At 40.2% G+C, this 26,246-nt stretch overlaps 2 protein-coding genes across 7 annotated transcripts in view; one reads left to right on the top strand and one right to left on the bottom strand.

Annotated features, from left to right (window-relative positions):
* The window catches only part of SHTN1 (shootin 1), a 66,601-nt gene extending 60,808 nt beyond the window's left edge, over positions 1-5,793 (top strand). For all 3 annotated transcript variants that reach the window (XM_075108237.1, XM_075108236.1, XM_075108239.1), the window contains exon 17: positions 4,269-5,793. In XM_075108237.1, the coding sequence (XP_074964338.1) occupies positions 4,269-4,479 (211 nt within the window). In that variant the 3' untranslated portion in view covers positions 4,480-5,793. The remainder of the gene's footprint in view (positions 1-4,268) is intronic.
* A 52-nt stretch (positions 5,794-5,845) lies between these two features.
* On the bottom strand, positions 5,846-26,116 carry ENO4 (enolase 4). 4 transcript variants are annotated; one of them, XM_075108232.1, is made up of 14 exons: positions 25,908-26,116; positions 23,402-23,530; positions 21,984-22,174; positions 20,376-20,512; positions 18,935-19,104; positions 18,598-18,729; positions 17,077-17,142; positions 16,315-16,377; positions 15,051-15,218; positions 13,133-13,258; positions 10,670-10,865; positions 9,627-9,694; positions 8,939-9,056; positions 5,846-6,915 (listed from the first exon to the last, which is right to left on the bottom strand). In XM_075108232.1, exons 1-14 carry the CDS (start codon positions 26,055-26,057, stop codon positions 6,743-6,745), a joined length of 1,887 nt encoding a protein of 628 aa, XP_074964333.1. In that variant the 5' UTR covers positions 26,058-26,116; the 3' UTR covers positions 5,846-6,742. The 4 variants fall into 4 exon arrangements, with proteins under 4 accessions (XP_074964333.1, XP_074964334.1, XP_074964336.1 ...); XM_075108233.1 differs by lacking the exon at positions 15,051-15,218 and having other exon boundaries at positions 25,908-26,115; XM_075108235.1 differs by lacking the exon at positions 8,939-9,056 and having other exon boundaries at positions 6,750-6,915; positions 25,908-26,115.
* Positions 26,117-26,246: the final 130 nt, after the last annotated feature.

The raw sequence follows: 26,246 nt of genomic DNA, 5'->3' as shown, positions 1-26,246 counted from the left end.
TACTATCAGAGGAGGGAACCAACAGACTAATTCACTAGTGTCACTGTTTGTTTTGCCTCTCGTTTCCTTTTGAACAAATACTGTAGCGTGGTGGAATTTTTTGTTCATTGAAGACTTTCAAGACTTGGAATTGGTGTGGTTTTTTTTACTGTTGTTGTTATTAGCCTCTGGTCCTGTCTGTTGTATTCCCCTGCCTTGTTAAAAATTCTGCAATATTTAATAAACTCATCTACAGCTTTTACTCTTGGTAAAAGTTTTTGACTGAGGATAAAATTGACTCACCTCTTGCGGTCTGGCACGCAGCAGACCACGGTGGCACTCTGCTGAGCTGAGACCCTCTCTCCTTTTCAGGCTGGTTCATCCAGGTCAGAGGCAGGACAGCTGAGCCGCTGTTATTTGGCAAACCCTCCTAGTGCGGTAGTTTGGAAAGGACATAGCAGTCGGAGTACAAACTTCATTGCATGAGGTTATGGCGATCTTGTAGGAAAACGGGAATGCTGGGGTCAGGCTGGGTGGTAGGTAGGCAAATGCCAAGCTATAATTGGCATGTGGGCATGGTTTTTAAGCATTATAAAGAAGCAACTGATGGTGAACAGCTGCCAGATTATCTTAAAGCTTCAAATCTCATTTTTGAGGGAGGAAGGAGTAGCACTGGTAGAGTTTTATTTTGGTTTTGAAAGCAATTGTGCTATGAAGAGAGATGGCAGCTAGTTCAGCTTGCTAGATTAGGGAGCTCGCTGAAAGACAGAGCATACTAATTTGATGCCATGTTAAGTGTTGGCTTTTGTGGCAGAAATTACTTCATTTGTACCAGCTCAGATTCCAGGCAGTGTATCTACGTGGTGTCTCCCATGCTTATACTGTATGCTTGCAAAACCAGGCTTTGCTGGAATAGATTTTTGCCAATATTTTCTAAATATGCTGTAAAAACCATGGATTTTCCTACAGTGCTTCTTGTTTGGTTTCCTTTAGCCTTCTGCTTTTACATATTTTTAGGAAATTGGATGGGACTTCATCCAATAGAATTTTCCCTGACATTTACATAAAATTCTGGTTTCTAATGGAAACATATTACAATGATTTCATGAAGAGAGCACCAAGCAAGGTTAAATAATACCAAGGCTATAATATTAACCAGAGGAAACAAAGAAAATCCAAGTCTCGGTTGACAACCCAATCCTTATTTTGTCCTTGTGTACTCCTACTGTAAATTATTTACAAAGGGCACAGCAGCACTAGCTCACCCATGGCCCGTCAGGTATAACCCTTTATTTTTACAGCTTGTGTAGCTTCTGTAACCGTATGAATAGAATATATTGCTTTTGATACTCTTATGTCACAAGCAGGCCTTCTCAGTACTGTATGGGACTTTGCATATCCCATCCAATTAACCTCGAATACATTTATCATCTAAATCTGGATTTCACAGTGCAGGTTTTACATTTAGTCATAAAAATACATGCAGACTTAAGAACAATTATGTATGAATGAGTACAAAAGAACTAGGTTCTCAGTTTCTGGCTTAAATATATGGTTGGACAAATAACAGGAATACTGATAACAACATCAACAATCTTAATGAGGGAAGAGCTTTGCATAGAACTAAATGCAAATACCTTGGCTGGATAAATTTGTAATTGTTCAAAACTGTGGCTAACTCTATCTGTACTAATTGCTTCCCAGCTTTATTTGTAGCAGTAAAAACTGGTTTTTGAAAGGGAGCACCAAAATTACGTTCATTCTTGCACTGAAACTTTATTATGCCTGCATTCTGCTCTTGACAAACTATGGAAAACGAGCTATGAATACCTGATAAATAGGGTTAATAATTTTTAACAATACCTCGGCTGTAACAGCAGCACCGTCAGGCTGGTGCTGCAACAGTGTGAAGGATTTAAAGAAGGGAATGCTAGTGCAACGAAGTCTGAATAGTAATTCTTATTTTTATGCTTGAAACGCTGATTTAATCACTGGTTTTCTCCATTAAACTACTTTATATCGACATCTTTCATTTTTCTGTTGTTTGAAGGTGGTAAATATGATGGCCGTTTTATCCATTTTTGTTATAAATGAACCAGACTTCAGAGCGTTTGGCTGTGCATCAGTTGTTGGAATGCTGCCATACACTAATGCAGACTCCCCACTGTGAGCCCAGTGAAGAATTATACTTTGATTCACCAGATTGTATTAAATAGTCCAGCTGTTGGGATTTGAAAGATAGTTACCTCCAAAGTGAAATAAAAATGAACTTGGCATTTATGGCTTTGACCATTTTTATAGTGTTGGGCAATCAGCTTTTCAGAGGTAGCACTTTTTAAAATAACCCTCTTCTGGTTACACTGCTTTAAAAACTTTAATTTGCTATAACATTCAAAATACCCCACCTTGTATTTTCTGGAATGATTGGCAACTTCTGCATAAAATAAGCATTATTTTCCTTATGAAATTACTAGCTTCTGATGATAATCAAATGAGTCTAAAACTGTATCTATTAGCGCCAATTTCTGCATTAATTAACTTATACCGAAGTTCTAATGTTAGAGACAATTCTTGTAATTAAAGCTTGAACGTGGAATTTCACTCGCTATATCCAGCGCTTCAGTAGCGAGCTAAGTAAATTCTTTCTGAAATGGAAAGTGCAACAACTGCTTTTTCCGTGATTATTTATTTGTTTTTAACCTGTACATTTACTCTCCCCATCCATCAGGTGGGAGCCAGTACATTCTCCACCCCGTGCTCTAATTGTTGAGGGGGGTGACCTCTTTTTTTCTTTGTCATTTTCCCTAGGACAAAGACTGTCACAATAAAGGGCAGTTCATAGCAGATGGATCCGGTAGCTGAATTTCTTTCTCTGGCCTCCAGCCGATTCTACTTTTTCCTTTAAAGGGTGTCATCTTAGTGGTATGGAGGGCTGTTCCTTACGAGTAAGAGTGAAAAATTAAAAAAAAAAAAAAAAAAAAAAGGGAAAAAAAGGCTCTGGACTAGCAAATGCAGTTGCATTCAGCAGCTGTACAGCGAGGCTTCCCGGGTGGGCAGAGCCACGCACCCGCTGCTGCACGTAGGACCTTCCTGCACGCGGGATTTTTGCACCTGTCCGGGTTGGCGGTTGCAGCGGTATCGGCGTGGACGTCTGTGCCGTGTCCGTACCCCTGTGCAAGGCCCCGCCTAGAGATGGGCGAGCACCCAGGGGCGAGTGCCCTCTCCAAGCACGCCTGGTCACGGACCCTCGGGCACAGGGGCTGACAGGAGGAGGTGCAAGCCCGTGCTTGTAAGCTGCCTGCCTGCCCCCTGCCCAGCGGCAGCGTGAAGATGGCAAAGGAAACACCCTGGTCTGTGACTTGCTCAGGTCGTGCTTTCCCCGTGCTTGCCTTGTTCTCTGCTGGTGCATTCTAGCTCATCTCAGGGTTTGCCTGCACGTTTTCAACGCTCGTACAAAGCTTTTGAATATAGACAAGTGCTTTTAGTGTTCAGAGCATGATGCCAGCCTCGACAAATAACCCCAGTATCTCTGACCTTTCCTTCCTCTCTCCCCGCTCAGAGGGCTTTTTATCTGTAAGAATCCTTGCACTGCAAGCAATCAAGACGTAACCCCATTTCTGCAGTACAGAATGTAGGTCTAACGCCCTCTGTATTTCAGCAAATCCAGTAGGTGAACGTTCGGCAATCATTTGCACTTGCTCCCAGTGAGACCGCCAGCAGCCCGTTGGTGCCGAGCCGCGGCGGAAGATCTGGTTGCGCCGCCGCTGCCTCCCTGCCATGCGCTGGGGCGTGGGGACAGCGGAAGCCCTGCGCAAGCTGCCGGGGGATGCAGGTGTGGGGAAGCAGCCGCGTTCTCCTTCCAGGCCTGTTAGCCTTGGACCCCGGGAACGGGTGGCGTTTTCTCTGGCTGCAGCTGCTCTGGGGCACGTGGGGGAACCTACCTCCAGCTCCAAGGCGAGCAGAGAGAAAATAAATTCTTAAGACTTCAAAGTAATTCTTTCATAGCCTAAGGACTTTTTCAGTGCTTTGTAAGTTTGTTTTTCCTGTTAAATATCTTCCGCTGCTAGCTTAACAAATGATTCAGGAGAGGCAACGCGACCGCTGCATTTTGTGGACTACTATCCGTATGTAACAGCTGCAAATCTATAGAAATCTACTCACTGCTTTAGTAGACTGGTCCTGGTCGTACGTGCTACTAATAGTAGAAATGCTTTTCTGTATATTTATATTCTTTTTCCTAAATGTGTGACGTGTTATCTGTATTCATATATTTATTCTTTTTCCTTTAGATCAACTAGTCATACAGAATTTACAAGCAAAGCTTCTAGCAGTGAAAAAGAGACAGAATCCATTGTAGTTTTAGATCCTGTTTCTACCAGCGGGGATCAGACGTCTGAAAACACGCTGAATCAGAACAAAATGAAAGAAGAAAAAAGCGAGCCGCTGCATAAAGAAACGAATGCTGAGAAAATAAAAGAAACAGACAGTTCTAACTGTTAATTGTTACTCTGAAAGTCTGTAACTTTCGGGAGCCGTTATCTGGACATGTAAATGGCTTAGGTGTGTTACTAGGGGCTGCGGTCTGTACTCCAGGCTCAATAATATAGATTGAAATAGTCTTTTGTATGCGGTTTTGTTACATGCATTAAAGTGTTAAATAACTGTGTATCACACACAATCCCTCTCCCATTTTGATTTCGCAGGTCTGGTTAATATTTTCTTTGATATCGTCAGTTACGTTTTCTTTAAAACTGTATTTGAAAAGGCTTTTTAAATTATTTTTTTGCTGAGAAGATACCTTGTTAACGGTCTGTTCTGATGCTTGCCGGAAGGCCCTTGCTTGGGTTAGACCCTGTGAAGGTGATTACATGCACATCAGCTTTAGGGTGAGGGTATTACTAATAATGAAAAAATCGGGTTTTAGATACATTGCTTTAGAAGTATTTTGATATTTACTTAAACCAAGATCTTGTAGGTCTCCTTCCTGCCATTTCCACGCACGTTCTTTTGAGGAAATGAGAAGCACAAGCATAACCCTTCCGTTTCAGACCCCTCAGTGGATGGATGGCCCAAAGGCTGAAAAGCAGAGGCAGTGCAGCGTGTCACTTTGGTACCAAGAGTTTTGGTAACGATAGCCAAAGTCAGAAGGTTGTGGGTTGAGATTGGTGCTCTCATTTGGATGAAAAGCTTTCGGAGGAGGACTTCCCTCCTGGTTTTTGTTCCAGTGTTACAGAGCAAAGTTTGGACAGGCTGCAACTGCAGTCTGTATTTGCTGCTGCTAAAAATAAGTCATCCTGCTCTCCCGCAAGTACGGAGAACCTTTGGGATTGCAAGTTGTTTGGAATCAACATTTTGAGGACTCCCAGCTGAAACCTCGCAGCCCTAACAAATAAGGCTTTGCTTTGAACCTGGCACACACTGGTGGCATTAATTCCTTCATTAGATAACAGTTTAGATGCCTGTATTTGATGACACAAATCCCAGTTTCCCTCAGCCCTTATTTCCTATGAAGACAGTGAGATAGGTACATAATTGATTTGCTGTGCTGCCAATTCACATTCCATTGTGGTCTCTTTTTAAATTCAACACAGTGTCTCATTCTTTTATAATGAGCGAACAAATGTAATCAGGGATTTACCTAAAGATCGGTGCAACTGAAATTGGGTGGTCAAGTACTTGAATGCACTTGGATTACTTTTTATTTAATGACTTGAAACAGTGATAGTACTGAAGGATGAATGTTCCACGTTTGTTGGTTTGGCTCTGCATGCAACTGTCTGGTGCTTTTCCTAAAAATAAAACAATAGTAACGAGTGTGGTAGTTTCACATCTTTTTTGGTGTTTTTTTTGCATGTTTGCTAAGAAAATCTTGGACTTGATCTAATTGCTGAACTACATATGATTCCTAAACTTGGGGAAATTTGTCTCTCATGGATATCTTCGTTTCTGGGGGGTGGTTGGTTCTGGTGCTTAACTTTTCACTTGGGTATCTGTTACACTGAATTTGAGATGCAACATTTTATACATGTATTTTTCCTCAAATTATTGCTGCTGTACTCTCTGTTCAAATTTTCAAATTATACAAAACCCCGAAGTTTTTAAAAAGTACTTCTTTTATTTAAACTGTTTGTTACCTGGGACATAAATTATCTTTTCACTGTGGCTTATTAAAAAGACTCCTGACAAGTTTCCCAGACCTTGCCTGGTTATTCCCTGCCTCCGAGTGAAGCAAGCTTCCCAGGGGTGCCAATTACAGCTTTGTGCCCTACATTTGGGGTTTGCGCGGATGCGCTTGTATTGATAGCTAGCTAGAACTGGAGCAGAACTTCCCTCGTAGGCCAGATCTAAGAGCAGCATTGAGGGTGTGTGGGGGGATGGAGCAGCATAACAGTCAAGGCCTTTGTTTTTTGTAAATTTTTTTTTTTACTGTTTGTCAATAGCTTGCTCTTTGTATGGAGAGAGATTCTGACTTTCCCAAAACAAACATTTCTTTTTGGACTTAACACAGAGGTATTTGTTTTCTCAGTTTGTAAGTGCAGCACAGAATCTTGTGGTATTTTCAAACTATAGCTGCTGCTCAGTTAACTTGGTTGCAGCTGAAAGCAATGGTCTCCTGGGAAAAGAGGAGCTAGTATCTGAACGCTTTTAAAAAAGTGTAGCTAAAGTGCTTGAAAATAAATGGATTAAAGAGTAGTTAATATATGGGTTTCTTACTATAATTTTTTTCTTTTTAGAAATTCATCCAAAAGTTAATGTTGACAACCTAGGTCAGCGTGCTGTTCTCCGGGGGCGGAGCAGACAGGCTGCGAACCTGCAGGGCTGGCTGAGAGCGCTGCGGAGGCAAGGAGTCCTGCTTTGGGGGAGGAATTACGTCAGAAAGTTGTTTTTCTGGCTGGGACTCTTCGGCAAAAGCAATAAATTCAAGATGTGCTTCACCTGAAATAGAAGAGAAAAAAGAAACTCATGTTTGCTGTAATCCAATTGTGCGCTCAGATTTCTTTAAAATGCCACATGATGCTTACAAGTCTCTGAACACCTTTAAGTCTGGTCCTTAGAAAAAAGGAGCAAGAGCCCCGCACTTTGAATGCAGGATTAGGGCACGGTGCACAGCAGCTCGAGCTGGGATGTTTGTTGCATTCCCTTCAGTTATCACCTCGCCTTGCTGCCCTTTTTTTGAACGCCCGTCCTCCTCTGCACTGGTGCACTTGCAAAAGTTCCCATCACCCGGCTGTGCCTCGTCCCTGCCCCGGCCTTTGAAAACTGTCTGCGAGCCCACGTAACTAACACTGCACCTCTCTTCCCACTGCTGGTTTTCCCAACTCCATGACACTCCCCCTCCCCTGCCCTCACCGCGGAATTCCCTGGTTTGCCCACCTACACAGCGCCCACCCCACCACTGAAACGCCCCAGCTACAGGCGTTGCTCCCAGCGAGGGCCCGGCCCGTGCTCGCAGGCCGTTCGCGCGCGCCGTCGGGCGGCTCCCGTGGCTGGAGCGCGGCTCCGGCCCTGGGGCTGCGTTCAGGCAGAGCCGCCCGTGTGCCCCAAGATGCTCGCAGCGAGAGGGGGCCGGTGGCCGTGGCAGCGCTGCTGGGCCCGGCCGCGTGCCCCTTGGGCCGCTCCTGCGGGGGCTGAGGCGGGTCAGCGTCGCCTCCCCGCTGCGAGCCTCTGGCGGAGCCCTCGACTTCTCAGCCCTCCAGCGCGTTCTGCAGCTCGCAGCCCAGCCAAATGAAGAGTTTGGTATGCAGCTCAGACGTGCTGGCTCAAGTATTTCCCTGCTGTTGATTTAGTTATTGGGTTTTACTTCTGCCAAACGATTAACGGCTTCGGGAATTGTTGCTATTTCATTTTATGAGATACAGGTTTAAATATTTGTCAAACTCGAGCTCTTTGTTTAGACTATACCAGTTGAATAGGGAATATATTAATATTGCTGAGGCAGCTAAAGTTCATAGCTCTTCATACTTATCTGTCTTGTTTTTGAAAAATGCATTCGGTGGAACTACTGCCTTAGCAAAGAAGAATTTCTGTCTCTGTTTCTGTTTTGTACAATGATTATATATGATTATACGGGGGAGACTTTGAACCATCAGAATATTTTCAATAAATTTCTTTTTTAAATAAAAACTTTGTTCTATAGCGTGCGTGGCAAGTGCTGCTGTCCTACGTATACGAGATTGAAAATGAGTAGAAACAAGAGGGTAAAATGACTTAATTCTCCTCCATTTTTCTTAAGCACAATAAATTCTTGCAAACCCTTTCCTTCCTTTCTTCCTCTCCTTGTCTCTCTGCCTCCCCCTCGGACTGTATGCCTTTATTCTGTCTTGATTGATACCTGAACAAGCGAGAAGTGGTTCTAATGAACTGTTAAGCATTTAACAGAGTAGAGTATAGTGTAAAAAGAAGCTGCAGATCCTGAAATGCAGACAGATGCATGCAAGTGGCTAAGGCTGAATGTGCATAGTCAACTTCGGTTTCTCTTGGGTTTTCAGTGCTTACCCACGCAATTGTAGCTTTCCAAACACATTTTGCTGGAAATGTAACACACAAAAGGGGGTTGTGAAATGAAGTTTTGTTAGCTATATATGTTTAGGGGCTTGAGGGAGATGGGGTATTTGGCCTAAAATTCCGTTTTGTCAGCTTTTCGTCGTGTTATATGCATGGTTTTTGTTTTGTTCCTTTTGCACCGTGGGCTTCAAAACTCCAACCAATTAATTCTGGAAAAAAGCTTAATGTAGGCTACTCCTCAAGAAGGGGTCTATTTTAACATTCAGTAAACAGATAATCCATTAGGACAACAATATACATTGTGGCATGTGCTATCCTAGTTTTTTTTGTCAGCGCTTATTTATAGTCTTTTGATTTCGCTTCCCTCCTGTGGTGCAGTTTCAATCATTCTCCCTCCAATCTTTGTTCTCGTATTCATTGCAAGCTGAAAACAAAGTAAGAAAGAAGCTCATACGTAGTGTTCTATTCTTGGCCAGTTCTTCCTCTATAGCAAGAAGGCGGTTGTATTTGGTCACCCTTTCTCCGCGGGAAAGACCTCCCAACTTGATAAACCTGGCACCCAGTCCAACAGCCTTAAACGAGAAAGTGCGTATTTTAAAACTACACGGTTCGGGAAGTGAAGTCATTCTTAATTATGAAACATGGTATCCTACTTCTAATTTAACATTCTTAGCTTTCTGCAGATAAAACCCCCCCTTTAAATAGAAATAAAATCTCCTAGTGAAAGATTTGTCGAATGCAAACAATAATTTTCACTGGCGCATGAAATGAAATTTTATTTGCAAATGTAGCTTTAATACAAAAAGACTAACTATATTAGTGTTAAGGATTTTTGCCTAAAATATTATTACTACTCAGAAATGTTTCAAGTAACTCACATTTTTTTTAACATAAACTAATGCAACCAAATAGATCATACACACTTCTGAATGTACTCCCTGCTTTGGCAGATTTCCTGTGTGTTCTCTTTATACTCAAAGATTAACTCTCTGTGGCGAAAAAAAAGGCAACTCTCTAGAAAAAGCCCATTTTGTAAAATGTTGTTTCTTTCTCAAGCAGAAACAGGCTTTCTCCTCAAAAAATAGTTCACGTTAAAAGCAGTGCTCTGGCAATTGTGCAACTGAACAGCTTTCAGTACTTACCAGATCCACAAGGCTGTCATCAGAAGATTCTCCATCTGGACTTCCTAATATGGTAATATGTCTTTGACCTATATATAACGGGAGTGTAAAACCTTCATTAGTGTATGTTTTATATATCAGCACAGAAATTGTTTGGACTTTTCATCCTTTTTTACCTTTGGGCTATCTAAGCATAAATACAAGCAGGAGTAAAACCACTGAAACCCATCTCATAAGGATGTAAACTGTATTAGTTTCCTACGTTAATATGATGTTTTATTTTCAGCATGGTTACGGGAATGTCTAACATCCTACCCGAATTTCTGTCGCTAGCTGATCTGTCTGGTAACGTATTCTGCAGGCTAGCAGGCTGCTCTAGTTATTTTAAATGTGCTCCTTACTATAGTACTGATTTTTCTTCACTATAGAAGAGAATTTACCATCATGACTGAATGAAATCTTTAAGTTGCTATTTACTGTCTTTGGTACAGTGATTCTGGGCTTTTTGACGGAATAAGGAAGGGATTTAGATATATTAAATTTGTCCATCTATTCCTTGGGTATAAAAATGAATAAAGAAAAATTGATACCAAGAAGAAATCTTATGCATGAAACTGCGCAAGTTCTTAGTGCTGTTACCACAAAGGCTCAATAATATGCAGTCAATAATCTAGGTAAACTGCAATTTTAAACATTCTGGACTTGTTTGGATTTCTTAATAATTAATACAGTATTAGTCAAAATTCAGATTACTCAACTCCATCTTTTTTATTTTGTTTAATTCTCATCTCTAGCGGTATGACACTCAGCTGCAGTGGCAAAGGGCACCCACATTCAAAGCATCCACAGTGTATTAATTTACCGTAGCTGAAGCCTTGAATGCTGTGTTAAGCTCCTGAACGGAGATTTGTGAATCAAAACATGAATTCTAGTTTCTTCTGGCAAGCCTTTTCTAAATTACAAGTGGCAATAATTAAATAAAAGGACGTAGGATTTACAGGTGTAGCAACACTACTTATTGACTTGTAGGCTTTGAAAGTCAGCCTTTCGCCCCCTGTACTCACCATCTAGAAGTCCAGTAAGTTCTACGAGGTCTGAGACCTTGGTTTGGTTAATATATTTTAGGACAACACCACTGCACGTTGGTAAGTTTATATCTTGGTCAGTTTTAAGTTTGGAAAGATATGTGGCAGCATCTTCAGCAATCAGGTAACAGTTGGAACCAAGATTACAACATATGTTATTCCATTGTTGTCTGTCCTGCGTAAACAAGCAAGTAAATAACTGGAATTTCAAAAACCTAAGCTGAATGAAAACCCTAATTGAGGAGGTAAAAATTAAAAGAAAAAAAAGGTGAATTTAATCTTAAAGATACCCTTCATATAAAACTACTATCTTTTATGCCTTATTTTAAATATACCTAAGAAAAAAATACCACCAGATTTTTGGTTGGATTTTAAGATTTTTCTAGAAAACATAAATTCTAAGCTGGAATTAATCAAAGCTAGTTGCATTCATGTACAGTTTAAAATATTTAAAATTAAATTAACTGTAGAAGTTTGCTATTTTGATTTCCTTCATGAAATTTATTTAATTCTAATGGAATAGAAAATAATTTTCTATTGTTTTCTTCAGAGGACTCCTGCTTGAGTTAATATTTTAAGTGTCATAATATTTGTTTGAATATAAAATAATGAAACAGGAGGCAGCCATAGACTCAATGACACGTACGAAGACAGGATGTTCAGAGCTGTACGACTGGCCTGTAAGGAACAGCAGAATACAGTGCTCTCTTTCCAGCATAGCTCCAATTTTTTAGGGTCTTTGTTTCTTGATTTTAATGCACTGTCCACGTGGTACCGAGATTTAAGGATAAATAAAGGACAAGGATATATAAATCATTTGAAAGAAGAAATTCGTGAATTATCTTGTTTTCTTTGTTTCCAGAGAATACCAAGTTTTTACATTAAAAACATAACTTCTCTAGTTACTAATTCTGCCAGTAATGATTCTTCGTCTGCAGCTCAGATGAGCTTTTGTACCTATATACAGTTACAGCTCTGTATACGGGTCCATTCCTAGAAGGATTTCAAGCTCACATGTAAGTGAAAATGAAGATTCTGACACCTGAACAAATGTTTAAACTTAAGCACTAAAGCGGTCTGTTGTGTGGCCATGAATTGTTGAATTGGTACCAGAGCTAATCCTCAAGGACCTAATTATCTGTGGCAAAGACGTGGCGTGGGTAAACCTCGTAGATTTGCGAGGGGGAGGAGGAGGAGGAGAGGCATGTCCCTTAAGAGTACGCTATTCAAACTGTACTTCACTATCTGTTGTAATTCTGCAGATTTTCATATTGCAAATACGTTTCTTCACAAGAATCCTCATGGAAGTTTGCAGCCCTGGCAGGAGTGGGGAATAATTCGCACTGAAACAGTGCAGGGAGCCAAGGATAACTACAGTGAGGGAACAGTAAACACAGATATTAAAAAAGTGAACTTTTAAAGGTCCAGATAAGGACAAAATCAGTCGGATTTCTCACTTCATCTGGTTTAGAATTATCAGTTCAGGCACTGGGCAGATTCACAAAGACAGCCTCACTTTGCTTCCCTCTTCAGTCATGGTCTTCATGTTTTGTGCATGAAAACAACCCTCGTATTTATTTTAAAGACGCTAAAGTGTGCAATTCGACAGCAGGAGCAAATTTTTATTAAGATGTGCAACTGCAGAATCTAGGTGTACAGTTGTAGGTTCTGCTACAATTAAGTATTATCTCTTTTTTTGTAATACATGGAAACACAATCCTATGTATAAATGCTAATATTTAATCTTTCTTTCATCCATCTATAACTTGATAACATGCTTAATGTATTCTACTTGATTGCTGTAGTCTTTTGGCCACACCAAATTAACTCCTCTAACTTTGAGCGCAGTGGTAAACACATGGTATCTTACTACCACTTTCAAAACTCTGCTGAGCAATGCTGCCGTGACAGGCTTGCTCTGCCTTTGGGTATAAATCTCCGCCATAAAGAACAGCAGCAATAATTTTGTCTTTGAGTGATTCTAAGGAATATAGAACTGTGTCCTAATTTTTAGCTTCTCCCATATAATATAATATAATATCATTTATATATAACTTGAATTTTATAATTAGATTTTATAATTTGAATTATTTGTTTACATAAGACGGAAAATAAAAATGACAATGGTTTAGCAAGTAGAATCAGGGAAAAAAAAACCATTTTCTTGTAGTTTTTTAAAATACTTGTACTGCCCATATTCTGTTCATGCCAGGATTATTTTCTGTCAGGAATTATGTCAAAAGTAGAGACAAAATTTAGAGTTATCGTCAATTACAGAGAAGCAAATGACTGTTATATGCATTTTTATAGTGGTATTTTTGTACCCAAAGACTCTGAAAATAGAAGCTTTGTATTTCATGTTTTGTAAAGATGTGAAAAGTTCAGTGATATGCCACTTAACGGTATTATCAGTTTTTCAAGGACTGCACTTTGGTATCTTACCTCTTTTCTTAAGGGATCTATTAAGGCAATAATAAAAGGAAATTTATTAATCAGCTCCACATACATGTCAACCATTTCATCAGGACTTTTGAATGTTCCAGTAAGTATTTCATATTTTCCTTTAACCTAGAAAGTAAAGTAAAAAGCATAAAAGATAAGGAAGGTAATACTTTAAAACCCAGAGTACTAAGGTAAGCATACAGATCTCTGTGAAGGCAGTGGATCGTGTGTTCTTCAATGAGGACACACTCACTTCTCTGCTTTACTCTATGGTGGTCAGCACATCGTTAGAGAAAACTCTGCCTAAAGTAACTGGGTTACAGTGGGCTCATGCCAAAGTCTCTGAAAGACGCCACTCCCCAGACAAGGGAGATCTATTTCAGCATTTTCTAGGTGACACTGCCAGTTTTACACAACTTTATCATAAAGCTAGCAATATTTTACATTTTTATTAAATCTTGCATGGAAAATCTCACTTTTCACTTCCAAAAACGGTTAATTTTTTTGTCCACATTTTCATAAAGAAAACATTGCAAGGGGAAAGGAGTACATCCTCAGTGCTCAAAAACAAGATATTGCCTTCCCTTGCCTCTTTCCCCTTTCAAAAAAGCCTAGTTTAAAACTAGTCTCATCATTATGAGAAGCCCAAACTGCAGAGTATGAGGATTATTAAGGGCACACATCAAACGCTGCCAGAATACCCACTGCTTTAGTGACTTTAACAGCTCAGTAACAGAAAGTTGTGGAATTACTGAGAATTCATTGATTAAGATCTTGCTTATTCTGGCATAGGATGCAGATATCACAAATTGTCAGGAAAGCAACTGCTTTCACAAAAGATAGTAATAATGGAATGTTTGTCACTGTAGCACACCCAAATACACAAAATCTCATGATACATTAAATGGAATAGCAAGTTTCTTTTCCTGCTTAAAGAGAAATGTGATTGATCTTGGAACAAAGGGCAAGAACTTCAGGACTTCAGCTGGAGATAAATAAACTTTGTCAAATAGAAATCTTGAAAACTAAGAATTAAAAAATGAGCGTTGATACACAGTGAGATCAATGGTAGTGGGTATGCACACATACCATAGCAAAAATACACAGAAAGGTCACGCTAGTTTGAAGAAAACAACAGCTGTAGTGTAACAAAATGGAGAAATAAGCATGTGGTGGTGTGAAGGAAGTACAGAAGTATACTTGTGTAAATTATTTCTTGTTCTTCATCCCTGAAAGCAAGGTGGATAGAAGATAATTATTTCATTTATACCTTGTGGTGAAATGAAAAAGCACCTACCAGGATTTGCCACCTAATACTTTAACTCAAAACTGTCTGAGATGCAACGTGAAATGAAGATGGTTTGTTAAATAGGGCACATAGTAGGTGTTTGCCCTTTCAAACGGTTTGCTATATTTGACATAGACTGATCTAAAAAATCTTATTTAATAGAGAAAAGGAATAAACCTGGCTGATGCGGGCAGACTTATACCATTTGAATGCTAAAAGTTAAATCATGACAGTAACAGACATTCCCGTAGGCAGGACACGAGCCGTAATGGGGGTCTGCCTTGGTCCAGGGAGCCTCAGCCCACGCAAGGTGCACCACCAGTATGCTGGTACAGGTGCGGAGGAGGAACACATGCATTCTCACTGCTCCCACTGCACCAAGCTACCGGAAGGAGGTTGGCATGTCTTGGCCCCTTGCACTCGCAATCCAATAACGTAGCTGCTACACTTGTAGGACTGGTGCAACCATAATTTATAACTGCAGAGACAAGTCCTTTTGTTTGCTTGATTGCTACCTTAAAAAATGGAGTTAGACGCTTCTAGGTGAGTTTGCAATGTAATAAATAATGTTAGCAAATAGCTACATTCCTTTTAAAAAAACCAACAAAATAGATATTTAAAATAACTTACGTAATCCATTAACTCATGAGCAGCACAATTTATTGCTAAGTACATGTCTGTTCCTAGCTCCAGACCTATATTGTTGCAAGCTGTTTGCATTAGGAGTAGCGGTTGTTCTAGATTATCACATCCTGTCATTAGGCAACCTATGTGTGATATTCTTTTTAAGGCTCGTGGCTGAAAGTAAAACAAAAATAATCACTTTATTTACACACATGTATATATGTAATACATATATTTTCACTGGCATTTCAGTCTGCATTTAGTCACAAAAATATGAATTTGTTCTCAGAAATCGATTAGGAACTTTAGGGACAATTCTCTGTGAATGAGGGGTAACCAAGTGCTAACGAGCAGAGAGAGAATAGTCATTGGAAATACATCTTGTCATGTAGTCCTCGCTCTTATATGGCCAGACTGGTTTACAAAAAGATTGTAAAGGCACTCAACCGCCACTGGGTTGTTATGGATGCAAAATAAAAGTTTCCAGTGGTATGGACTATCCTTTGTCACAAAAATGTATTCTCTGCTTTTAAACCGTTTTTACTCATTTATCCTCAACTGCAACTTTGATATTGCCTTTATGGAACGTTCAAGAAACACTAGAGTCTTCCAAGACATCTAGAAGGAACAAATTCCATAGAGGGGAAATGCCTCTAGCACAGCTGTGTAGAGGTGTCTGCCTCAGTGTTCCTGGACACGAGCCACAAGCAGAGTTGCACTGAGCAGATATTTCACGCGTCTGTCTGTTGTCAGGTTTTTTGTAGGTTTTTCAGACACTGCACGCTATTGTGAGTGCTGCCCTTTAGCTACTGGTTCGTATCTGCCATTATCTATAACCAAACAGGAACCGGGAACTTAGTGCAGCATGACCGAGGGGGGAGTTATGCCCCCAGCTTTAGCAAACAGCACAATATGCAAGTGTTACAGGTAATAGTTTTATGGCCTACGTGAGCAAAAGGGCATGTTCTCTGCTGGTGTTACAGGCCTGCAAATGCTCATTTGGATAATTTACCAGGTTTTTGATATGAAAGAAATGATCAGACTCCGGTGCAATTTCCCCTTTATGTTATTGTTCCATAGGACGGGAAGGTATAGTCAGAAGAATCCAAATTATCATGTAAAATATGAGCATTTGGAATATTTAAAAGTCTTGCTTTGACCTTTCTGAAATGGTAATGTAAATTAATGTTTCGTCTCTTAAGAACATTTTTGGTTCCCTGCTGTTGTTAATACCTTGTTGAAGGCTTAAAATGAAAGTCTCTTTTCTTACCGGAGCTTTCTTCCCTGTATTATGTGCTCTGCCTTTCTTACTGTCTGCTAGCTGAGGACTGGGCTGTTGGGAGTGAAAGAAAGAAATCAATTCCATGGGAAAGTCCAAAAATTAAAAAAAAAAAAAAAAAAGGTGACTGAATTCTGGTCCAAAGAGATTGCGAATATTCAAGTTAGGAAATAGCTTCTGTTTTATCTTGAATACTACTGGCAACTATCGAGTTTTATTTTGTGGTGATAACTCATTTCAAATGTTTATTTCTATGTGGCATCACCCCAACCATCATTCGTTTTTCAAAAGATTCCCACATAGTCTATCAAATATACAGGGGATCTTAGAATCCACACTCTGTACATGGAGAAACCCAACAACCTTGCTTTGCAAAAAGCACGGGGACATACTGAGAATGGTAGGCTACTACAGCAGCAGTACCTTGAATAACACGTTGTGTGCGTGTGAGACTGAGCAAGATCAGAACCATATACCACATGTTCACTGTGATACCATTCACTCAGTGTACTTCTTCAGGCAAATAGAAAGTCTTACTCTGCTTAGAACAATGTTTTACTCTATCTTCCTTAATTTAATACCACCAAATGGCCAATGTTTTATTCGTCTGTCAGAGAAACACATTTTCTATTCTGTGCCATAAGACCAAACCTGCTAACGGGCTAAATGTTCCATGTTTAAGCTCAAAAAGACAATAGTAGCAGAAAGGCCAAATGAAGTACATCTCATTATTATTACACATTTTTATTGTACCGCTTTGCCTGGAGGCTCCAACAGTCTCATCATTTCTTTCTGAATATCCAGAACTCTTTCTATGCCCTGAAATTAAACAACAGTAATCTTCAAAAGAAAGAAAAATTATTTCATTTTAGCAGCTTAAATCACTTAAACACTTATTCTGAATGCCGATATTTGTATTAAGTCTTCTTAAAAAAAAAAACTATTATAGGCTTCCTTAACACCGTCTCACAACCACAAAATGCTGTCAGGTGTCCAGTGATAAAAGGTTAGTAGCACTGGAATGAAGAGGAATATTTGACTATGCTGCCGAGTGAGGTGGCAAGAAAAGTGGTCTCTTCTTTCCCAAAGGGAACCCTTCCCAAATCTAACAAGTAAGCAATATCTGGGTCTGCGTAATATCTGAGAAGTGGGAAGATGATAATCACTATTCACAATTGTGACTGTATCTAACACTTCCTAACTGGAAACTCTGAGAAAATTGAATGTATTTACCTTTAGAACATTTCCAGGAAGCAGGGGAAAAAATCGCTGTCTTAATTTTAAACATTGGGGAATGGAGAAACACTACAGCTAAACAAATCCATTGCTTTTAACACAAGACTCTTTTTCCTTTTCAGCTGAGTTAGTAAAAGTTTTATTCTAACTTTGTAAATCACATTTCACATTTCCTTAAATCTGTGCCTGTAAAGGAATACTGAAGGGGGCAGAAGTCAGTCACAGCTGACAACGCATCAATACAGGACGAATGGCTACGTTTTTTGCACTGCAGCAAACAGCTTGCCAGTCTCCCATGAGCACTAGGAGGCATTACGTCTTTGAAAGGTACAGAATTAGCAACCTTATTAAGAGCTCTTGGTAACACTTCTGAAAAGTTAAAGGAAAAGGAAAAAGAAAGAGAATCGAGCTCAGCTATTTGTTCAGGTCACCAGCATACAAAGTAGAAATCACAGCCCTAATGTAGGCATCTTGTGCAGATACATTCTTCAATGCAACACATGGCTAAACAAAAAGAGAGGGTTGATCCAGTCTGTCTCATCCATCCTTCTTGCCCCTTGAATAGATTTTCTTCTGCTTTGTATTCCCTTCTATCTTCACAGTTTTGTTTTTTAAAGCAATTTATTCCCACAGATTTTCTGCTTTCCTGTGAGTTTGCTAGTTTTGTTCTGTATGCTTTATCAACTGATACTATTTATAATCTACTAATGTAAAATCACATTCTAAATAAAACTAAAATCTCTTCTGTGTGTAACACAATTCCCCTACATCTTCTTCAATGCACTGTTTTTTTCCTCTATACTAACACGTACATTTTTAACTTGAAATCTTCCTGTGTCGTCTTTTAAATCTTCATCTATTTACTTCTTTTAATGATCCGTGTTAGAATTTCTTAAAACTTCGGCCTTGCAAGTAAGCAGAAAATGAAAAATACAGTTTCTAAGGACTATATTGAAAAGATCTATATAATTATGTGCATATACACTACATATGTGAAGTCTCTAGAATATATTTATAAAAATTAAAATGAAACAGTACCTGTTTGAGTGATAACTGAACTGGTGGTATAAGCATAACTTCTTTCACTAATTTCAGTTTTGCAGGTGAGAATTTTTCACAGTTCAACAGAGTAACCATTGGGAGCGGCAGAGTAATTTCTTTAGGTGAATCCTGTAATTGGGACTACCGTGTGAAAACAAAAATGTTAAAAATAAGAATTATTTCTCATATATTTTAATTATGGCACAGGACTCAAAGACTGCTGGAGACAGTGGTCTTAAGGGTGTTTTCTATGAGGTATATTTACGAGGGACTACTGGCTTCAGAACTGTAGAATAATTGTGACAATAAACAAAATGACAGAAATCACACGTACCTGATTACCTTTCAGCAGTGCAATATGTAAGTACAACGGGATGCGGCTAATGGTGGCACCGGCCTTAGCTACAGCAAGTGATGTTCCCCCAATGGCTAAGCTGCCACAAAGCACTGATTCAGCAGGTTCTGCAGGTGGGATCGTTCTCTCTGCAACTGCCACCTTCTTCCCTACAGGACAGAAAGCAGTAGCTAAATATTTTCTTCATTTAAAATGTATCACAGTTACATGAGTTAATGTGATGTCATTTCAGTATGTACTCAATGTATTACAAAAGAATCAGATCTTTTTTTTTAAGCCTAATCTTGTCATTTTTTCTCTATGAAATGACCTTACAAATAAGCAAAGTATCTGTCCCCACTCTGGTGTCAAATATGTTTCAAATCCATTTCTTTTAGAGATCTTTCAGCCACTGAAATCTGTATTTTTATTTATATCCAGTAATGTCATATCATTTTTCAGGCTCCTTTGATTTCGGTATTTTTTATTGTCTTCCTTATGTGCTCAGCTTTTGCATAAACAACTTGGGAGATTACTTTATAAGCTGATTGGGAGTACGCATACTTGATTTCTTGTACTAACGAGTGTGAAAAAAATGTAGGCCTGTTACAGTTGGATTTTCCAATGAGAAAATAGGTCTTTTAAATATTCCACATGTGTTGTCTTGTTAAATTTTCAAAAGAACTTAATACCCTTTCAAATGCAGTAGAGTAAGTTTGACAAAATGCTCGAAACCCAGCAGTTCCCACTATCATTTTTATTGCCTACTGTTCTTGCATGAACATGCAGAGTAAGCACCTATGTGAAACCAAATAAATGGTCTGACTCTCAGGAATCATATGCTTTGGGGACTTTTTTGTAAATCTGGCCAGCTACTTTCATTCCCAGTAAGAATGCTGTACAAGTTTTGATTTCAACAAAATATAAATACTACAGGATACAGCTGTTATTTCATGATAAGATGTTCTTAATAGGACCTTAATTGGATATGCAGATTAGATTATACATAATTTGCATACTATACACAGATTCTATACCTCTTACACTGAGGATGAAGAGTACTAGTGTCTACGTGTGTAAATCAAGTACTGAGCAACTTGATAAACTGCAGTGTTTTGCAGAGGTTCTTTCCACTACACTACTTTGTAACCTGCACAAATTACAACACAGATGCTACCTCCGAAAGTGCCCACTATTGGAAGTCACCACCTCTTTCCGGACTCCTCTAACAACAAGTAGCTTTACAATCATTGGCGCCCCTCTCTCATTTCTGCAGTAAAAACTGCTGTGATCAGAAGGAAGATTCAGGACAGAGTAAGCAAACTCTTTAAACGTGAGACACTGTGTCATGTTCTGAAGTATTCTATGGGATACTTCAGAAAGTATTTTAGCACCTTTACCAATATCCGTATTGCAGAAAATATTAAAACCAAAGTAAAACCTGGTTTTGCTGCTTTTTTCTTCCCAGGTAGTGCTGTTGCTGATGGAGTGCATGAAGTAAGGGCAAGAATGGCTTCTGCTGCTTCTTCTTGCTTTTGAGTTTCTTTTTTTTCTTCTACCTTTTTTGTAAAGTACTCACTGAGGGAAGAGGCATAAAGATCAATGCCTCAAAATATTGTTAGACATGTAACAAGTAGACACAGGATACAGGCTAAAGAACATGCTAAGGGATGGATTAAGGACATATATTTGAGCTTCTACCATTGACTCGTTGTGTGAACCTGGAGAAGTCAATAAATGACATTATTTTTTGGTAGTTGTCTGCAGTGCTGATCAAAGAAAAAGAACCACAGGCAAGTATTATAAACCTTAGCACATGCTTTTCAAATCATACTGGTTTGAAAGCCAGCTCTGTGCAGACAATCAGCATGAAGGATGTATTTGCTTTGCATGAGCAGTAACAGATCCTGTCACAACTTCATGACATACAACAACTTGGCCTAGGTTGCTAATCCAACAGGTCACTTCTACACAGGTTATCTAAGTGGCTGCGACCTCAGAAGTGGCTGAATTTCAATTACATGCACGAAGTAGAAACTCCATACATGGGTCACAGTCGCCCAATTCAGACAAACCAAGTAGGTAAGATATATAAAGTAGCGTAAACAATGCATTAAAATCTTATTTAGGCTCACTACAATTGGAAGAATTTCTTTCCCATTGGCTCCTTATTCCCCAAAGCTAATCCATGTGGAAAGCAATTAGGTTTGTTTTCTACAGTCTGTTAAGTGTGGCCGCCCAACAGCCACCCTGACAGCGAAGTGCCATTCCCCTCAGTGATGTAGTTGAAAGAAACACTTCCAACTACAGAAGAGGATGACAGACCATGTTACTGCTTCCAGGGTGAAGAAAACCATAATTGCTGCCAGGTAGCTCCTCTAATGTTACCATAAAAACACATTCAGATACATCTGTGATGCCTTTACCTTCCATCTTTTTTTCTTATAAAAACCAGTCATATTTCTTTGAATGGAAAAATACAGCCATTTATTTTTACTTTGGGATGATCCCAAGGAGAAATATTTGTAAGAAGAAATAAACATGGATGTTTACTAAAGAAACTGCTTCCAAAGACACTAATTGCCCCAAGTAAGAAGCCTTTTGGAGTAGCTTGCTCAGAAAGAAGACTCCACCAGGACCTGAAAACTATATCCATGTTTTCTGTGGATTAGCTCAATGAAGAACACACACAGGCCTTTCTGCAGTGTGGTGAACTGAAGAAGTGGAGTTGCTGTCTGAAAAAACATCCCCACTGAATTAAACTGGCACTGAAGGAGTTTCTTAAACTGAGCGTTTGAGTTGTGAACATGGTCAGGCATCTTTTTCTTAGAGACCCTTATTTTTGTATGCCATGTATGAAGCCTTTCATATCATAATTATGAAAAAAAGCAGGAAATAATACAGTGGAATGTATCTGCGATAGACATCATATCCTGAAAATATAAAAAACCCCTAGAAAATATTTAATAATCTGTATGTTTTTCATTTACAATATGAATTAATGATTTATATTTCAAATGCAAAAATTTGCATAATATGCAAGACCTACCCAAGCATCTTATCAACTTTACACTGCTCAGTGGGCTTCAAGTCTCTTAACATTGTGTTCAGTGATTCATTCACCCATTCCACAGCAGTGTTAACAGAGTCATTTCTTTCTTTCTCATCAGCTTCAGTTGTTTCAGGTAAAGCATTTTCAGGTATTTGAGAGTGAGAAGACATTACAGTAGAACAAATCCTCTGAAAAAAATGTAAAAAGGCTTAAAACACTAATTTCTAACTTGGAAATTGAAAGTCATTTGGAAGACTAAGAAGTATCTGTCCTTACCCATACAAGTACCTATCTCCAAATCTACTGTTTGCTCCACTTGTCTTTTTTCATCCAGCACCTTTTTCCTAGTCTCCTATACTTTGGTAATCACACACGTTATTCAAGTTTCTTGACCTAAATTCTAACTATTTAGGCAAAAACCTCCTGACAGATCTGCTTGATGCATATATTTTGTTATCATACTAGAATGGAGTTATTTTAAAGACCATACAGTCATTACGACATCTTTTACTGCAGCTGTTGGTAGCCTGGTGCACAATGACTCATCAGCGTCCATGCTTAATGCTATCCCTCATGATCAGTTACATTTTGTCTTACTTGGGTAATTCAAGCATATCTTTCTGTACTGCTGAAGGATAAACGATTCTTAAGAAAATTCACTTAATAAAGACACCGTTTACAAATATCACAGAGTTACCTGCACTAATACTATTAACTTTACATACTGTGAGTATCTATGAAATGATATTTAATTCAAGAATGAAGTGAGCCATAGTTTAACTGAGGGAAAGTATAACTAATTACTCCACGATAGCTAGAGTTGCAAAGACAGTATCTGGAATATTTCAGATTGGAGGAGAGATGGAAATGCACCATCAGCTGTGCATTGGACGTGCCAGACAGATATGGTTGACTTAACTATCACCCACATTGGCCTATTAGCTCAGTGTAAAAAAAGTGCCTTCACCTATATTGTGTTTTTCACCTGTACTATATTTTTCTGAAGCACTGTCACACAAATAGAAATATAAGTTTCTGAAAATAATAAAAAAAAGAAAAATGTAAAATGAAAATGAACTTACAGGGTTAGATATGGGGTGTAAGGAAAAGCTATGTGATCATTAAGACAGACAAAAATTTAATATACAAAGATCCACTGTCACATCCTACTCATAAAATAAAGTATTGTCTAATTCATGGAAAATAAAGTTATTATAGTTGCTGCCACTCTCTAACTTTTCATGAAAGATTTTTTCCTAAGTTACAACACTATTTACTCAACTGTTGAGTCACAGGGATTCATACCCTTTCATTAAAGATGGAAAATAAAATATTCCTTACGATGTGAGTAGAACAGTACCTCTCCCTGATATTGTCTTATTAAAATAAGTAAATCAGGAAGAAGCAGCTCATACCTTCTCATAGTTTTTGACTCTACAGTATATTTCCACTTCTAATGTTGGCTGACCAACTCCATCAAGAACTTTTCTTCCAACTAATTTGCATATTACTGGAGCTTTTGAAAATTTAGACAAGTAGTTAGCCTTAAATGAAGGAGAAAGAACTTCATTAAAGGTAAAACTCTGTGCAAAGAGGTTTTTATTCCGTTAAATATATTTAAATCAAATCCACCATTGAGCAAATCCATTTATACATCCCAGTATTCAAAATACTTGTTATACTGCACATTTACTCCTATATTATCTGCTTAAGAATGAGATTCCAGGGAACAGATCCAACCCATATCTAAGCATGGAAGTCCAAAGCCACATCCAGCTTAGATGAACATGTGTTTTATTTGGCAAAGTTAGTGGTGAGCATCAAAATCTCCTTAATCCTCCTAGAAAATAGGCATTTGTCCAAAGCTTACTTGGGTTTGCACTGAATAACAAAAACAGCCATCCTGCTACTCATGAAACTCACTTCTATTAGAATTCACATAGCCTCCACCTCCCCTGTGCGGTGAGCTGCTACAAAACAGTGATTTTGTTTGTGGATTAGATCTGGAAAAAATACATGCCTCTTCTCTCTCATGAGAGAAGATAGATCCTGGACAGGAAAAATTCTTAGAAATGCATACAGAACTCTACTAGATCCTAATGTTATATTAAAATTCCTGTAGCATGCTTTCATTAACAAGTAGTTCTTAAGCTTTTTTTTCCTCCCCCCCAAAATACTAGAAACAATCTTTAACCAAAATCCTCCTGCTCAGCAAAAGTTCTCATGTGAAATGTTACACATGAATTTCTGTATGTGTTGCAGACAGGGAAAAACAAGAAGTATTTTCAGAACGCACTTCTTGGGTATAGAATGGACTTAATGTCCTGGATACCTAATAATGTTTCAAGGTTGCTTCATCAAAGACGTGTACAGTGGCTCGCGTGTCTCAACACTCAACTGATGCAATATTAAAGATCTTCACAGCGGAAGATTTAATGTGGAAGGAAGAGAAGCTTGTCAGCAAACTCCTCACTAAGAATGATAACTGCACCTTTTGTAGACTCCTCTCCTACAAAACATACTTGTTTTAGGGTTATTTAACAGAAGACCAAACTCTCCTAATCAGGAGTGTTGTTTTGGTTGGATCCAACTTGAGCTAACCAGGAAGGCACAATTTTAAGGAGTTGTGGGTATGCTGCACCTAGTAACAGGACACAAGTCAGCTGATGTAGCTACGGGTCACTACTCCATGGGGAATCTGGGATTTTAGGTTAGCAAGCTTTGAGCCCTATGAGAAAGGTGAACACCTGGACTTCTGGCAGGAGGAGTTCTCACTTCTTCCAACATGATCTTTAATGGGCCTGTTGAGCTGTCATCACCCAACTATAGGAATATATTTGTAGCTCTGTCTGTATTTAATGGACACTGATGTTGCTTTAAAAAAAGGATTAAGTTGCTACCTGAGGTTTACTACATACTTCCTTACAAGTTTCAAGTCTGGTACTGGAGAGGGTCACCAAACCATGGCTAACTGAATGGGAAAACATGCAAACGTTGATAGCTACATAGAAGAGGAACCTGCCAAACCAAGCAAAGCAAGGGAAGGTGTTACTAGTCCTAGTCCCTTCCATTGGTGATATCGAAACACTTGGAGATGGTATAAGATGTAAGGAAATGTTTAATTTCCATCACCACTTTCACATCAAAGAACATACTAGAGACCATTTTCTTCCAGGAGCTGCTCACTATTGCAGCATTGGCAATTCCAGTATCACCACTAATGGAGGTTTCATTAGGACTGCTGCCTACAATATTTTTCCTACTGGGAACAGATAAAATCGGTCTGATTCTTGACACCTCCACTGAGGCCCCTGTGCTTTGCAGGGACAGCTGCAGTGTGATTAGCACCCAGTGCCTTGCTGCGGCTGGCCCCAGCCACCACTGTGCTGAGCAGCGGCTTCACCAGGGCCGTGCACCCGCGCCCTCCCGAAGCCACGGGCTTCGGTTTTGGGCCGAGACGAGCAACCAGCTCGGGACAAAAAGCCCCGCTGCTGCGGAGATGTGTGCGGCCCGGTGCCGAAGCGCCGCTGGTCACAAACACAAAGCCATCGCAGACCTCGCCCGAGCCCGCAGGAAATTATCTAAGCTTCATTTTAATCACAGAGACATCGTGCTCCTCACATCAACCTGCTGGTTTATCAAACCCCTGGGGTGGGCAAGCGGCACCAGGGCGCACAGCAGCCCCCGCTCGCCCGAGGGCGAGCACAGAACTGGGAGCGGACTACGGGAAGGCCCGGTGCGGCGGGCCTCCCCTTCTATGCCGCTCCTCACCCCCGAAGCATGGCGCCGCTCGCCGCGGAGAGCCCCCTCCAGCACCGCTCGCCCCGCCGGGGGCGGCAGCCCCTCAGCCCGGCGCGGCGGGCTCTCACTCAGGCGGAGCCGCAGCCGGCGCCTGCGCGCTGCTTCCCCTCCCCGCGCTACCAGCTCCCCGTAGATATCCGCGGGGCGCTGGGGGAAGAGGGCGTTAAGCGCTTCCTCCAGCCGCTGCGGCACTCGGTGGCCTCGGTAGTACGCCGCCGCCTCCTCCCGCGGCCCCTGGAGCCTCCGCAGCCGCCGCCCTCCGGACTCCATGGCGGGGCTGTAGCGGCTGCGGGCCGGGCCGCTGCTAGGCGACGGCGGCGGCCCGCGCTCTCGCGAGAGCCGCGCTGGTTCCCCCGCCCCGGCGGCAGCGGCGTCCCATCAGGGCGCTTGTGTCCCCTCAGGGCGCCGCCGTCGCGGGCCAGGGGCCCACGGTGAACGGCACTTTGCTCCCCCGGAGCC

Source organism: Phalacrocorax aristotelis, chromosome 12 (assembly GCF_949628215.1).
Source record: "Phalacrocorax aristotelis chromosome 12, bGulAri2.1, whole genome shotgun sequence".
NCBI classification, from domain to species: Eukaryota; Metazoa; Chordata; class Aves; order Suliformes; family Phalacrocoracidae; genus Phalacrocorax; species Phalacrocorax aristotelis.
Note: the sequence above shows the minus strand (reverse complement) of the source record. Positions and strands in the feature narration are given on the sequence as shown.